General features: G+C 45.4%; 1 protein-coding gene across 3 annotated transcripts in view; it reads left to right on the top strand.

Annotated features, from left to right (window-relative positions):
* LOC147455642 (receptor-like serine/threonine-protein kinase ALE2) overlaps nucleotides 1–12,688 on the top strand; it is a 67,821-nt gene that overhangs the window by 28,603 nt on the left and 26,530 nt on the right. For 2 of the 3 annotated variants that reach the window (XM_086514375.1, XM_086514374.1), the window contains 2 exons: nucleotides 5,772–6,149; nucleotides 6,251–6,454. In XM_086514375.1, coding sequence (XP_086370501.1) covers nucleotides 5,772–6,149; nucleotides 6,251–6,454 — 582 coding nt within the window. The remainder of the gene's footprint in view (nucleotides 1–5,771; nucleotides 6,150–6,250; nucleotides 6,455–12,688) is intronic. The other variant, XM_086514376.1, reaches the window with a different exon arrangement.

Genomic DNA, 12,688 nt, shown 5'->3' with positions numbered 1-12,688 from the left:
TGTCTCCCATGTGATCTGCCCTCCTCAATAATGGCTCTGAGTGTCAGAATGTGGTTAAGAGTAGAAAAACCTCTCGTGAACCTTACCTGCCTGGCTTCGCGTATACCCTCCCTCTCTGCCTATCTACTCAGCTGCTGCTCAAGAATGGATGCGCACAATTGTGCCAATGTGTGTGCAATCATGATAGTGCGATAATTCCCAAGCTCCATACCGTCCCCTGACTTGAAGATAGGTACAATAGTAGATAAACTCCAAGTATCAGGCAGGCCCTCACACATGGCACGGTTGAACATCACTGCTAGAAGCTGTGCGAGCAGATCCTTGGCATGTATAAAATGCTGATCATATGCTCTCCTAGTCCTCATCCTATCAATGGCCTTCTTCACCATCTTAACGGTACTCTAATTTGCCTCTGTTTCTCTATTATGCCATTCAAACATCAAATGCATACAAACACCTTCAAAATCCATCAAAGAAAGCGGGTCTTTAAGATTTTGCACTAGTACATCATACAAAACCTCAAAAAAGTTATCAATTTTGAAGTATTTCATTCAACTGGCAATTTTCTCCATGATATATAAAACCCTTTATCCTAAATTCAACGTATACAATGCCCAGCATTCAAAACACTCTCAAAGAAGATGACTTGTACAACACAATGGGATCTGATCACACATCTTGTAGGATCCTTGTCCTAATCAAAGCACCATGTATCATTTTTGAGCCCAAAGAGCCCAAAAGTCAGAGTCTTGTACTATGTGATCCTATCATGCAACAAACCATTATCGTAATCCTTGGTTCTTTCAGTATCTACGCCAGTTGGGGCTTTCCAGTTGACCAATTTCCACTTACTGCACCATTGCTATGCTTATGAATGCCGAATCCCTAATGAATCTGGCTACAAATTCAATCCCTAGGATGTCCTTATGAGTGTATTTCTGTAGCTGGTGTTCTATTATACATGCATCTGGAGTAAGCTCTCCATCAACGAACCTTGCATTTGAGCAAATCTGAACTCCCTCCCTTTGTCATTGTGTGCACTGCACTTGCGCCACGTGGATGAGCTTCTGCTACAGTCTAGCGTCGGTCTTAGCTTAGGACCTAGCCTGGCACCTTTGTGAGCCTTTAGCAGGACGTGCATGTCTAGGCCGGTCATAGTTGCATACCCTCACTTGCACAATTAAGTCACTTCAGCATATAGGCATATGAACAATCACTTAAGTCATTTATTATTAAGTGACTTTGACATGACATTTATTAAAAGTAGGTAGGGCAAATGGCTTAAAGAAGTTTAAATGCAGGCCTTTGTGCACCAGAGTCAGGCAGAGGAGCAGTAGAAGAGCCTCTCAGCAGTACCAACGCTTGGGCAGCCATCAACCAACGTTTTCTCCAGCAGCCATCAGCGTTTTCAGCCCTATGATCGCCATCAGATTTCAGCCCTCAGCTTTTTCAGCATAGCCTCGTGGCGGCTGCAGTCCTTGCCGCATTACCACCAGCGTTTTTAGATTTCAGCCATCTTCATCTTCAGCGTTTTCAGTTTCAGGCCATCGCCATCCCCATCCCCGGCGATAGCAGATCAGCCCACAATCTCATCGTCGTTGCCAGTACCAAGCACCTCCGCAGCACCGCAGTACAAGCATCCCTCGTGTCGTCGTTGTCGTTGACGCAAGACCGCAGCATCTAGCACCCCTTGCGTTTTGGCTTGGCTCCTGCCTAGCTTAGCGTAGGGATCATCAGGTCCTCCGTGTCCTTAGCACCCAAGTACCTGCAATACCAAGTACCAAGAGCTCGCAGTACCAAGCACCAAGTACCCGCAGTACCCTTTAGTATCTCAGCAGTATCAAGCATCCTCGTCAAGTACTCATTACCATCTTTGTATTTAGCATCATTGTATCAACATTTTTGTGTAAGTAATAAAGCAAGTACTTGCTCTGGGAACAAAGCAAGGGGGCCCTTGAGGGTGGTTGGGACCCGACATACCGCGTCGTCTCTCTTTTCTCTCCCTTTTGTGTCTGTCCGCTTCATTGTCTTCAGTTTCAGTTTCTCTTTCAAGTGAAGTAAAATAACCCTTGTGTTTGTGCGGAGTACTAGATCCGAGCTAAATCCTACACTTCCGCTGCACCTGACACCCTTTGATCATTATCTTCTATTAGTGAAGACATGAAGAACACAGGACATAATCAATACACTCCCATAAATTGGTTATAAACTCAGCCAAATTATTCATTTTTGGTTCATTTTACATGATGCTTGATAACTATATTCCCATACTCAAGTAAATCGATTTTGTTCTCTCTAATTATTAAGTCGAACGTGGATACTTTCACATCCCTCACGCACTGGAGATTAACGGCCTCATCCTATAGACTTGTTTGCAACAACATCAAATCATGGTCAAACATACTCGTATGGCCTTATCCAAACGACTTTTTTGTAGCAACGTGGAATCATGATCAAATATACTTGCAAAATTACATAGACAAAATAGAAGGAAGAAGCTGTAAAAGAAGAAACGCATCTTGACATAAGCATCTACACCCCACATTCTCTATTGCATTTCAAGCTCTAAAGCTTGCACTGGTTCACCATAAGAAAACAACGATAAATGATGGTGACATTATCACTTTCTATTACGGAGTAGCAGTAGAAAATACCTTTAAAAGGCAACATATTTCTCACCTAAAAGCCACATGTGCCACAAAATCCAGCTTTACATTGTGTCCAACAACACATCAGATAACAAGCCAGTCATAAAGAGTGGGTGAGGCCTTGTAGAAATGCATCTTGAAAAAGCCTACTACACCCCCTATTCTACGTTGCAATTCAAGCTCTGAAGCATGCACATGGTTCACCAAAAGAAATGGGCAAAAATCCATGGTGCAACATTTTTCTCACTTAAAGCCACGTGTGCCACAAATCCACATTCACATTGTGTCCTGCAACAACACATCTAATAGCAAGCTAGGCATGAATAGCTTCAACTTACCAGCACCAAAATCCAGATAACTTGCTAGTTTATAAGAAAACAACATGCTCGATGATAGAACACACCTTTCTACTATACACAAAAATGGAAATTATTGAACTGTGCCATGAACCAGGCAATATCTGTGTCAGTATAGTAGTAAGCTCCTCCAAAGGTCGCCCTTGCTCATCAGTGCACAGGTGTCTGTAGATCCCGTCTATTTAGATAGAGTTCGTCTCCCGTGTGAAGATGTAGCGAGTAGGGGCTGCTACCTGTGGCAGTGTGCTACACTAAACTGGAAAGAGATGGTCATCGACACAAGGGCATGATCTACTGTCACACCAATACGTCTGGGTTCAAGTGTGAGGTCCTGTATACTAGAGATAAAGCTCGGATGTGCCATGACATAATCCATTGTGCTGGCTCCATGTCTGTGTGGAAAGCATGTAAAACCTCACGTAGCGGGAAGTATCTGCAGGTCATTCAAAATGACCAATCCATGTGCAGTCCCCATGTCTATCAAGTAGAAGAGTTACCGTTCTTACCATTCTTACCATTCTGAGGGTTCTATGCTCCTGTGATAATCTAGATAGGCCCATCTCTGCAACATCCCGCTCCCTCAGAATCTCCTCTGTGGTGATGGGTAGTCCTAGCATTGAAGTCCCCCAGGATGATAATGTCACCATCCCTAGAGAACTCCCATATGTCATCATCTAAAATAGAAAACGGGGACTGTCCTCTAGGTGGTGCATATTCTGACATACTCAGAGGACAGTAGCAAAGATCTGCCCGTCTCTACCCTCAATGTGACCCACATGTACATAGCCTGCTCATCCCTGCGAGCTATATGTATTGAGGGCTGCAACTCCCCCCTGAATAAAACTGCCAGTCCCCTTGAGCCCCGTCCTTTGTGCTCTGACTCTAGTCTCCTGTCTGCAAGCGATCTCCCATGTGTACCCGCTGACATGTGGCATAGATTGCCCAAGGGCCTGATGTGTCTCAGAGTAGAAGATGATGTTCCTTCTAGTGAAACTATCCTCAAAAACACCCACATCAAGGCATAGAGATCCATTACAATTCCAAGCAGCAACTTTGAGTGTGGTCCCATAGGTCTCACACTGTCATGCGGAGCATCGATCCAATATCACCACTCTTCCATCTTAGTAAAAAGCAATATTACCTTTTTTCCTTGCTGCTTTAATATCCGGCATTACCTCTTGCATATGAGCAATCTGCGAGAGGGTGAGGTCATGTCCGAAAAAGATGCCCGTCTTCTTAAGAGTTGGTCTCTTCTTCAAAAAATCCTTCGCTTCCATGGAGGGGAAACAAAGGATAAGTGCCCTTTTTTTCGAGGTTTTCCCGTTGCTTCCATTTTTCTTATTGCCCACCCTCCAAGATCTTGTATGCGTTGGCTCATTAACCCCCATCGTATCACGAGTTCTTTTACCTCTTCGTCCACATTATCTTTGTCTTTAAGGCCACAAATTCTCACATGTAAGGCACGCACACGTCTCCTTTGCTCCTCTTCTAGTGTCAAGTTAGTAATGGTGGGTGTGGATGTTGTTTCTTTACCTTTTTCTTTCTTGGCAACTTTGATCGCTTTCTGTTGAGTTTTTGTAATAACATCCATCCAAGAAGTCGTCATTTCTTTGTGTTGTTCCTCCCCCTCTTTGATGGTCCGCACTTGTTCTTTAATCATGTTGAGTTCTTCAATTACTGAGGGTGGAAGCTCTCCCTCTTCAACTGTGTTTCATGATCGCACCTCTGCAAGCTCCTTCTTGAGTGATGCAATCTCCTCATCTTCGGCAATCACACGACCTTCAAGTATGTTTATCTTACTTTCCTGAGCCGGCACGCGTTCTTCAAGCGTCTTTATTGTGCCTAGCAGGTTGTGATAATCTTGTTGATGGTCTCACACAATCTTGTTTGCATTTTTAGATGGCCTGCTCCTAAGGGTCGTCCTTGTCAACTTGCTTCTTCATGTTCGCGAATCACAACAGAGAGAGAGAGAGAGAGAGAGAGAGAGAGAGAGAGAGAGAGAGAGAGAGAGAGAGAGAGAGAGACCCTGCTTATGTCAGGATCATGCATAATCTGTGATTGTATACAAAATGTAATATAAAGATGCTTTTCCAAAAAAAGAGAGAGAGAGAGAGAGAGAGAGAGAGAGAGAGAGAGAGAGAGAGAGAGAGAGAGAGAGAGAGAGAGATGAAATGAAATGTTATATTAACGTCTTCAAAAGGTCAAAATGACCTATGAGACCAAAAGTTACAATTGGTGAATTTGATACCATGTCTGAGTACGGAAATTACAAAGTTACAAAGAACTAACACTAAAACACTAAGGAGAGAGAGAGTAGAGAAGACCACACTATGTAGATACGTATTTCCACATTATGTATACATGTGTATTGCACATTTGTCATTCTAAACCAATAGGTATTCCCACATCATGCATACATGCTTATGCCACACCCATCTTCATTCTCTGCAATTCTGAAAATTCTGAAATTGCTGAAAATCTGAAGGGTCTCTAAGTTTCTGAAGTCTGAATTCTGAGTTTCTGCACTGCTGAAATCTGGAATTTTTGCCGGAAAGGACCTCCTGCACTTTCGGCCCGGGGAGGGAGTAGCACGAGGAGTGGTTGTGTGTTTGGGGGGGGGGGGGGGGGGGGGGGGGGGGGGGGGGGGGGGGGGCGAGGGTGGGATGAGGGGTGGGGTGAGGGGCTGAGAGAGAGAGAGAGAGAGAGAGAGAGAGAGAGTGAGAGAGTGAGTCAGTCATTAGTATAATCTTTCAGGGTGTTGTTGCAGGCTGTTGCTCCACAAAGATGGTGCCAAGGCCTGGGTTGCCGTCTTCTAGTTGTGTATGTGTATATCCGATAAGAGTGCAATTACTTGTTGAGGATGTATCGACAAGCTTTACAAATTGGAGTGGTGTGTTTCAGCAAGATTTGGCTTCAGAGCTTGGTGTGGACAGTATTCAGATTGAGATTACCTCTTTCCAGTTTAATAGCTCAAACCTCTCACTAGCAATTATTATTGGTCCCTTAACCAGTGTTAGTTTCTCAGTTCAAGAGGCAATTAGCTTTAGAGACAGGCTGGATCAGAACGAAGTCCATTTCAACAGCTCCTTGTTTGGAAATTACACCCTTATCCAGTTTCAGTTTTATGAACCCCCTGCTCCGTCTCGTAAGTCATATGTAAACAAATCTGTTTATCCTCCTTATCTATTTTGCATGCTCAGCTGAAAAGTAAAGTATCATAATGAAGCCGTTTGTGACTCCTGTCAGCTATCCAGGTGTCAATTGCTGGATTACCTCCATTACCGTTGAGTTCCTTAAATGCAACTACTGGTGAAAAAGCAGAACACAAACCAACCCTATGGCTTATTGTAGTAATTGCTGCAGCTGCAGCCGTGATCACTTTGGCTTTACTAATACTGTTTTTGTGGAAATGCCATCGACAATGTAGAATTGGCAAGTCCAGATGTAAAGGTATGCAAATGGCAAGCTACTTTGTTAATCAAGTTCAATAGATAAAAGTTGCTTGGCTGTCAAGCTTATTGGCCCAGAATTGGGAAGTCCAGATGTAAAGGTATGCAAATGGCAAGCTACTTTGCTAATCAAGTTCAATAGATAAAAGTTGCTTGGCTGTCAAGCCTATTAGCGCAGAGAGTTATCACATTTCCTTGATCACGGTGTTAATTGTTGAAATGGCGGCAAGTTGTGGCCCTCAATTGCAAGAAGACCATACATATTGGCTCTCAATTTTTTTAGGAGAAGCATTTATAAACATCCAACAGTTAGGGCTTCTGTTTACTGCCAGGCTTTATTGTGGCTGCCCTGCTTCATCAGAGTCATGAATTCAGTGTTGATGCGGGCTTGTGGGGTGTGTGTGTGCGTGTGTGGTGTGCACGCGTGTTTGTGTGTTTGTGTGTGTGTGTGTGAGAGAGAGAGAGAGAGAGAGAGAGAGAGAGAGAGAGAGAGAGAGAGAGAGAGAGAGAGAGAGAGAAATGAAATGAAATGAAATGATATATTAACGTCTTCAAAAGGCCAAAATGACCTATGAGACCATCAGATACAAAGTGGTGAATCTAATACAATGTCTGAAGTACAAGTACAAAAAGTACTGAAAGTAAAAATGAAAACTGAAATGAAGTGTGAAATGTGAAATGTGAAAATGTAGAATAGGCCCTCAATGACAATCTGGGTGTCGTGCTAGAATGCCTCTGATCCTCTGCTGGAGTCTCCGTCGATGTAGTGTGCTCCTGTGTCTCGGTCGTGGTCGTCTCGATCTCCCGAGCTCAATCGCCCTGTCAATGAGGGTGCCTCTGGTATGAATGCGGGTACAACCCTGTGCTGGTGGTTGGTCTCTTGGCTCCCTCGATCCAAAGAAATCTGTGATCTGTCTCTACGACTGTCGTACTCCATGTCTCCCCAACAGACTGTCTCTATGTCGGTGTAGCTCAAGTAGATATAAGCCAAGGCATCTCTGGTCCTGATACCTCATGACTCTATCTAGGGGTCCAAAACCCTCCCTGAATAAGCAATGGAAGCGCCCTCGTATCTCATAATACACAGTGCAGTGGCATATGTAGTGTAGCTCTGTCTCTGGCTCTCTGCCACATAGTTGACATATCCTAGACTATGGTGGTATCCCTCTGAATCTACCCGTCTCAATCTCCAGCTGGTGTGAGGATGTGCGAATCTGACCAATAGCACATCGCAGACCATGAGATAAATGAGTGTCCATGTAGTTCGTACGAGTCACAAACCCATCCCCTGAAAGTTGGAGAAGGTGCTCTTTGTAGAAAGCCATCTTCGTGCCCAACTCCTGTATCGGCTCTACCCATGTCCTCCTGGTGTCCAACTGTATAAGATCTTGACGAATGAGTCTAGTGATCTCCGTCCGTGTGACTGGCAGGGAGGGTGCATCCAGGGAATATTGAAAGGGAGGCAATCTATCCATGCTGAGACCATGCCTCTGAAACCATGAGGTCATCTGTGCATACCAACATGATGCATCTCCCTGCATCGCTAACTGTCTAGAGGACTCGAGCCAGTCTAGTATATCTACCTCTATGTGTATCCCATAGACTGCGCATAAAGGACACTGATCTGGTAAGAGCCTCAATCTCTATAGGAGGGGCGGCTACCTCCGCTCGAATAATCGCATGTGGTACAGAGGCCTTGGCTCTAATCATCCGGGATATCATAAATACCAAGGGTCTCTCCATGTTCCTCCAAATGTCATGATTCACAGATGGTCCCCAAACTTGGACCCCATAAAGCATAGCTGAAGCAACCAAAGTATCAAGTGAATACCACCCCCAGATATGTATATTCATCTGTGTACTCCACAGTGTCCTGGTCATATACGAGTGTAGGTGCCGATCTCTTGACCCACTGTGGTGTGGTGTTAAACACCATAACCTTGGTTTTACCAAGGTTCACAGACAGTTTACTATCCTCTGCAAAGTTGTGCAATGCATCCAAATGTCTTTGCATGCCCTCTGGCGACTCTGACATTAACACAATATCATCAGCATATAATAATAAAGGGATCCATGTCCCTGCCAGCAGAGCGCCTCTGTCACCCTCTCTGTCAATGTAGTCAGAGACCTCATCTACATACATACCAAAAAGTGTAGGGGACAAAGGACACCCCTGTTTCACTCCAATAGTGGAATGAACAATGTCAGAAATCCCCTCAAGAGTGCGTACCTGGCCAGTCATTGAGCCATATAAAGCCATGATCCCCCATATGATCTCTGTGGGTACTCCCAACTTCAGTAGCCTGTGCATCAATCAGGCCCTCGGCACTCTGTCAAATGCCTTGCGGAAGTCCACAAAGCAACAATACATCCGTCTCCCATGTGCCCGACCCTCCTTAATAATGGCTCTGAGTGTAAGAATATGGTCCAAAGTGGAGAAACCCCTCCTGAATCCAGCCTGCCCTGCTGCTCGTATGCCCTCATTTTCTGCCCATTTACTCAATTGCTGTTCAAGAATGGATGCATACAGCCGTGCCAATGTGTGCCCTATCATAATAGTACGGTAGTTCCCTGGTACCGTGGGGTCCCCTGCCTTGAAAAGAGGTACAATAGTAGATAATCTCCAGGACTCGGGTAGTCTCTCACACATGACACGGTTAAACAACCGCGCAAGAACCTCTGAGAGTATATCTCTACCATGTATCAAGTGCTCTGCCACCAAACCATCATGATCATATGCTCTCCTAGTCCTCATCGTGTCAATGGCGTTCTTCACCATCTCAGTGGTAAAGAAGGTACTAGTGGCTGGACATGGCTCTAGAGGGTCTGTTAATGGTGATTGCCCAGGTACTGTATATAATGATGCTGCATATTGACCCCAAATCTCGGGAGAGGTAATCACCGGAGGAGGTGAGTGCTCATGGAAGAGATGCCAGGCCTCACCTGAATCTCGGCTCAAAAAGAGCTGATACAAATCACGTTCCATCTGGGCTAAAAAGGCCCGCTTCTTCCGTCGCACTAAACGCCGAAGGGCAATCCGAGACCGTCTATATGTAATGACTCCAAGTATAAGCTCGCTCTGAATCTGAACTCTCATCTCTCTGCACTCCTCATCATAACAACTATTCTGAGGCATGTTCCCAGAACGTCTTCTCTGATCTGGTTGAGTGTGTGGGTATGCCTCTGCTGCTGCCCCATGCAAGATCTCCGTCAATAAAGTGGTGATCTCCTCCACTGTATATACAGGCTCGGCTGCCCCCATCCGTCTGTAAATCTCTTCCACATAAACTGAATCCGTCTCTGGTGTAAAAGTATACCGTGTGTGTGCAATCCTCCGTGGTGTTTGAGAGACACTATACCGGAAAGGGACTGAAAAAGTCAGGAGAGCATGGTCCACTGCTACTCCAACAGGCCTAGGGCCCACACTGAGATCTTGAATATGAGAGATGAAGCTCGGTGAAGTCATGACATAGTCCACTGTACTGGCCCCATGTCTGTGTGGAAAGCATGTGAATCCCCTAGACGAAGGAAAAATCTCTAGACCATTAAGTATGGCCAGACCGTGCGTAGTTGTCATCTCCATGAGATATCTCCCATACTCTGTGTGCTCTTTATCCTGTGAGTGTCTGTCAAGTCCCATCTCCGATATATCCATCTCTCTAAGCATCTCCTCCGAGGTATCATAAAATACCGTTTGGGAGTTGGCCGTCCTGGAATTAAAGTCTCCCAAGAGAATGATATCTCCATCTCTAGAGAACTCCCATATGTCATCATCAAGTATAGAGAAAGGGGATTGCCCTCTAGGTGAGGTATAGACTGATGTGCTAGGGGGAAAGTAACATATAGCAATGTATAAGAATCTGCCTGTCTCAGCTCTCAGTCTCACCCACATGTATCTCGCCTGGTCATCTCTCCGGACAATCTGTAATAGCGGCTGCAACTCTTCCTTGAATAAGACTGCTACCCCTCCTGAACCTCGACTTCCATGCTGGGATCTAGCGTCTGGCCGACAAGCTGTCTCCCATAAATAGCCAGTCACACTTGGCATCAACTGTCCATATTTTTGATGTGTCTCCGAGTAAAAGACAATGACTCTATCTCTGAAGCTATCTTCAAAGGCACCCACATCCAGCCTATATGATCCATTACAATTCCATGCCGCCATCCGGAGTGTGGTCCCATATGTCTCGCACCGTCATGTTGTGCGTTTTTCCAAAACCACTACTTTCCCTCCTCTGTAAAAGGCAATTTTTCCCTTCTCCCTTGCTGCCTTGATCTCTGGCATCAACTCTTGCATATGTGCTATTTGTGCTAAAGTAAGGTCATCCCCCATAAATATTCCAGTTTTCTTAAGTGCTGGTCTCTTCTTCAGGAATTCCTTTCTTGTTTCCAAACTCGGGAAACGCAAAATAAGTGCTTTCTCTTTGACGCTTCCCTTCTCATCCACTCCCTTCTTTCCTACTCTCCAAGCACCTGTGTGCATAGGTTCCGGGATGCCCATGCGCTGCAAGAGTTTCTTCACTTCGTCTTCTACATTTTCTGTGTCTTTGATACCAGTAATACGCACATGGAGGGCTCTAGTCCTCCTCTTCTGTTCCTCCTCAATGGTCATATTGATGATGGTAGAAGTTTGTGCGGCTTCTGGCATCCGGGCCTTCCCTTTCTTTGCACCTTCGATCCATTTTTCTGCTTCATCAACTTTCTCCTGTGTTTTAACAAGGCGCTCCGCCCATGAGGAAGCCTCTTTCGAGTTTTGTTCTTCTCCTTCGCGCAGAGTTTTCACCTGCTCCTTAATATCTTCGAGCTCCTTTAACATCGAGGGCTGATTTCCCCCTTCCGTTTTGGGCATAATTTTGCAAGCTGCAAGTTCCCCTTTAAGCTCTGCAATCACTGCATCTTTTTCCTTCATGCATTTTTCCATATTGGTTTTCCAAGATTCAAAGCTTGTAATTGCCTCATCCAACTTTTTCTGCATAATACATTCCATTACATTCACTTCTGCACGCATTAGAGCCTGCATCTCCCCTTTCACAGATAAATACATCTCATCATGCCTACCAAGCATCGCTTTATCTAATTCTTTCCTCATATCTGCATACATAGAATTCTTATAACTATCTGCGTTTGCGTACATCTCTTTCCTGATGTCATCTCTCATAAAGCTGAGCTCAGATTTAATCATCACTTGAACCCTTTCCATCATTAAATCATCTTGGACTCTGACGGTTTTCCCTGCTCGCAGTGAGCTCGACGAGAGTATACTATCTCTGTTCCTCCGCTTGAAAGTCGCTTTCATTTTTTGTGGGGTGGTGAAGCCACTTGCATCACCATCCTCGACTGGTTGGTCCATCAGCGGAGGTCTCGCCTTCGCCCTGGTTGGCCTCGCCCTAGTCACCAAGTACTCGCCCTCGTCCTGGTTGACTACTCGCCCCTAGACCTGGCAGGCTGGTCTCATCCCGCCCTCTTGACAGAGGACCAGCAGCTTGCCCAAGCCTAGCAGCTTGCCCAAGCCTAGCAGCTCGTCCTTGATCAGGTTCAGCGGACCCTCCTCCAACAGAGAGAGAGCTCGCCCCCTCGTCCCTCGTCCAGCAGGTTGGCAACGTGACTGCTCGCCCTCGCCTCAGTCAGCTCGCCGTCACCCGCGATCCTCGCCAAGAGCCTGCTCACTCTCGCCCTGAGCCAGCTCGTCCCTCGACCAATGAGAGAGAGAGAGAGAGAGAGAGAGAGAGAGAGAGAGAGAGAGAGAGAGAGAGAGAGAGAGAGAGAGAGAGAGAGAGAGAGAGAGAGAGAGAGAGAGAGAGAGAGAGAGAGATGAAATGAAATATTATATTAACGTCTTCAAAAAGGCCAGAATGACCTATGAGACCAAACTGATACAAAAGTGGTGAATCTGTTACAAAGTCTGGGTACCTTAGTACTAAAGTACTAAGTGTGAAAATAAATGTGAAAAACTAAATACAAAGTATTAAATAAACTTCTTAGGAGCATTCTGGGTGTCTGGCTAGAATGCTTCTAATCCTTTGTTGTAGTCTCCTCTGGTGAAGTGTGCTTCTGCATCTCGGTCGTGGTCGTCTCGATTTCCTAAGCTCAATCGCCCTGTCAATGAGGGTGCCTTTGGTATGGATGTGGGTACTCCTTTGTGCTGGCTGCTGGTCTCTTGCTTCTCCTTCCCCTCCTGCTTCTCTCGATCCGAAGAAATTTGTGATCTGCCTCTGAGGCTGTAGTGCTCTTTGTC

Source organism: Adiantum capillus-veneris, chromosome 6, assembly GCF_014529385.1.
Source record: "Adiantum capillus-veneris isolate H3 chromosome 6, ASM1452938v2, whole genome shotgun sequence".
NCBI classification, from domain to species: Eukaryota; Viridiplantae; Streptophyta; class Polypodiopsida; order Polypodiales; family Pteridaceae; genus Adiantum; species Adiantum capillus-veneris.
Note: the sequence above shows the minus strand (reverse complement) of the source record. Positions and strands in the feature narration are given on the sequence as shown.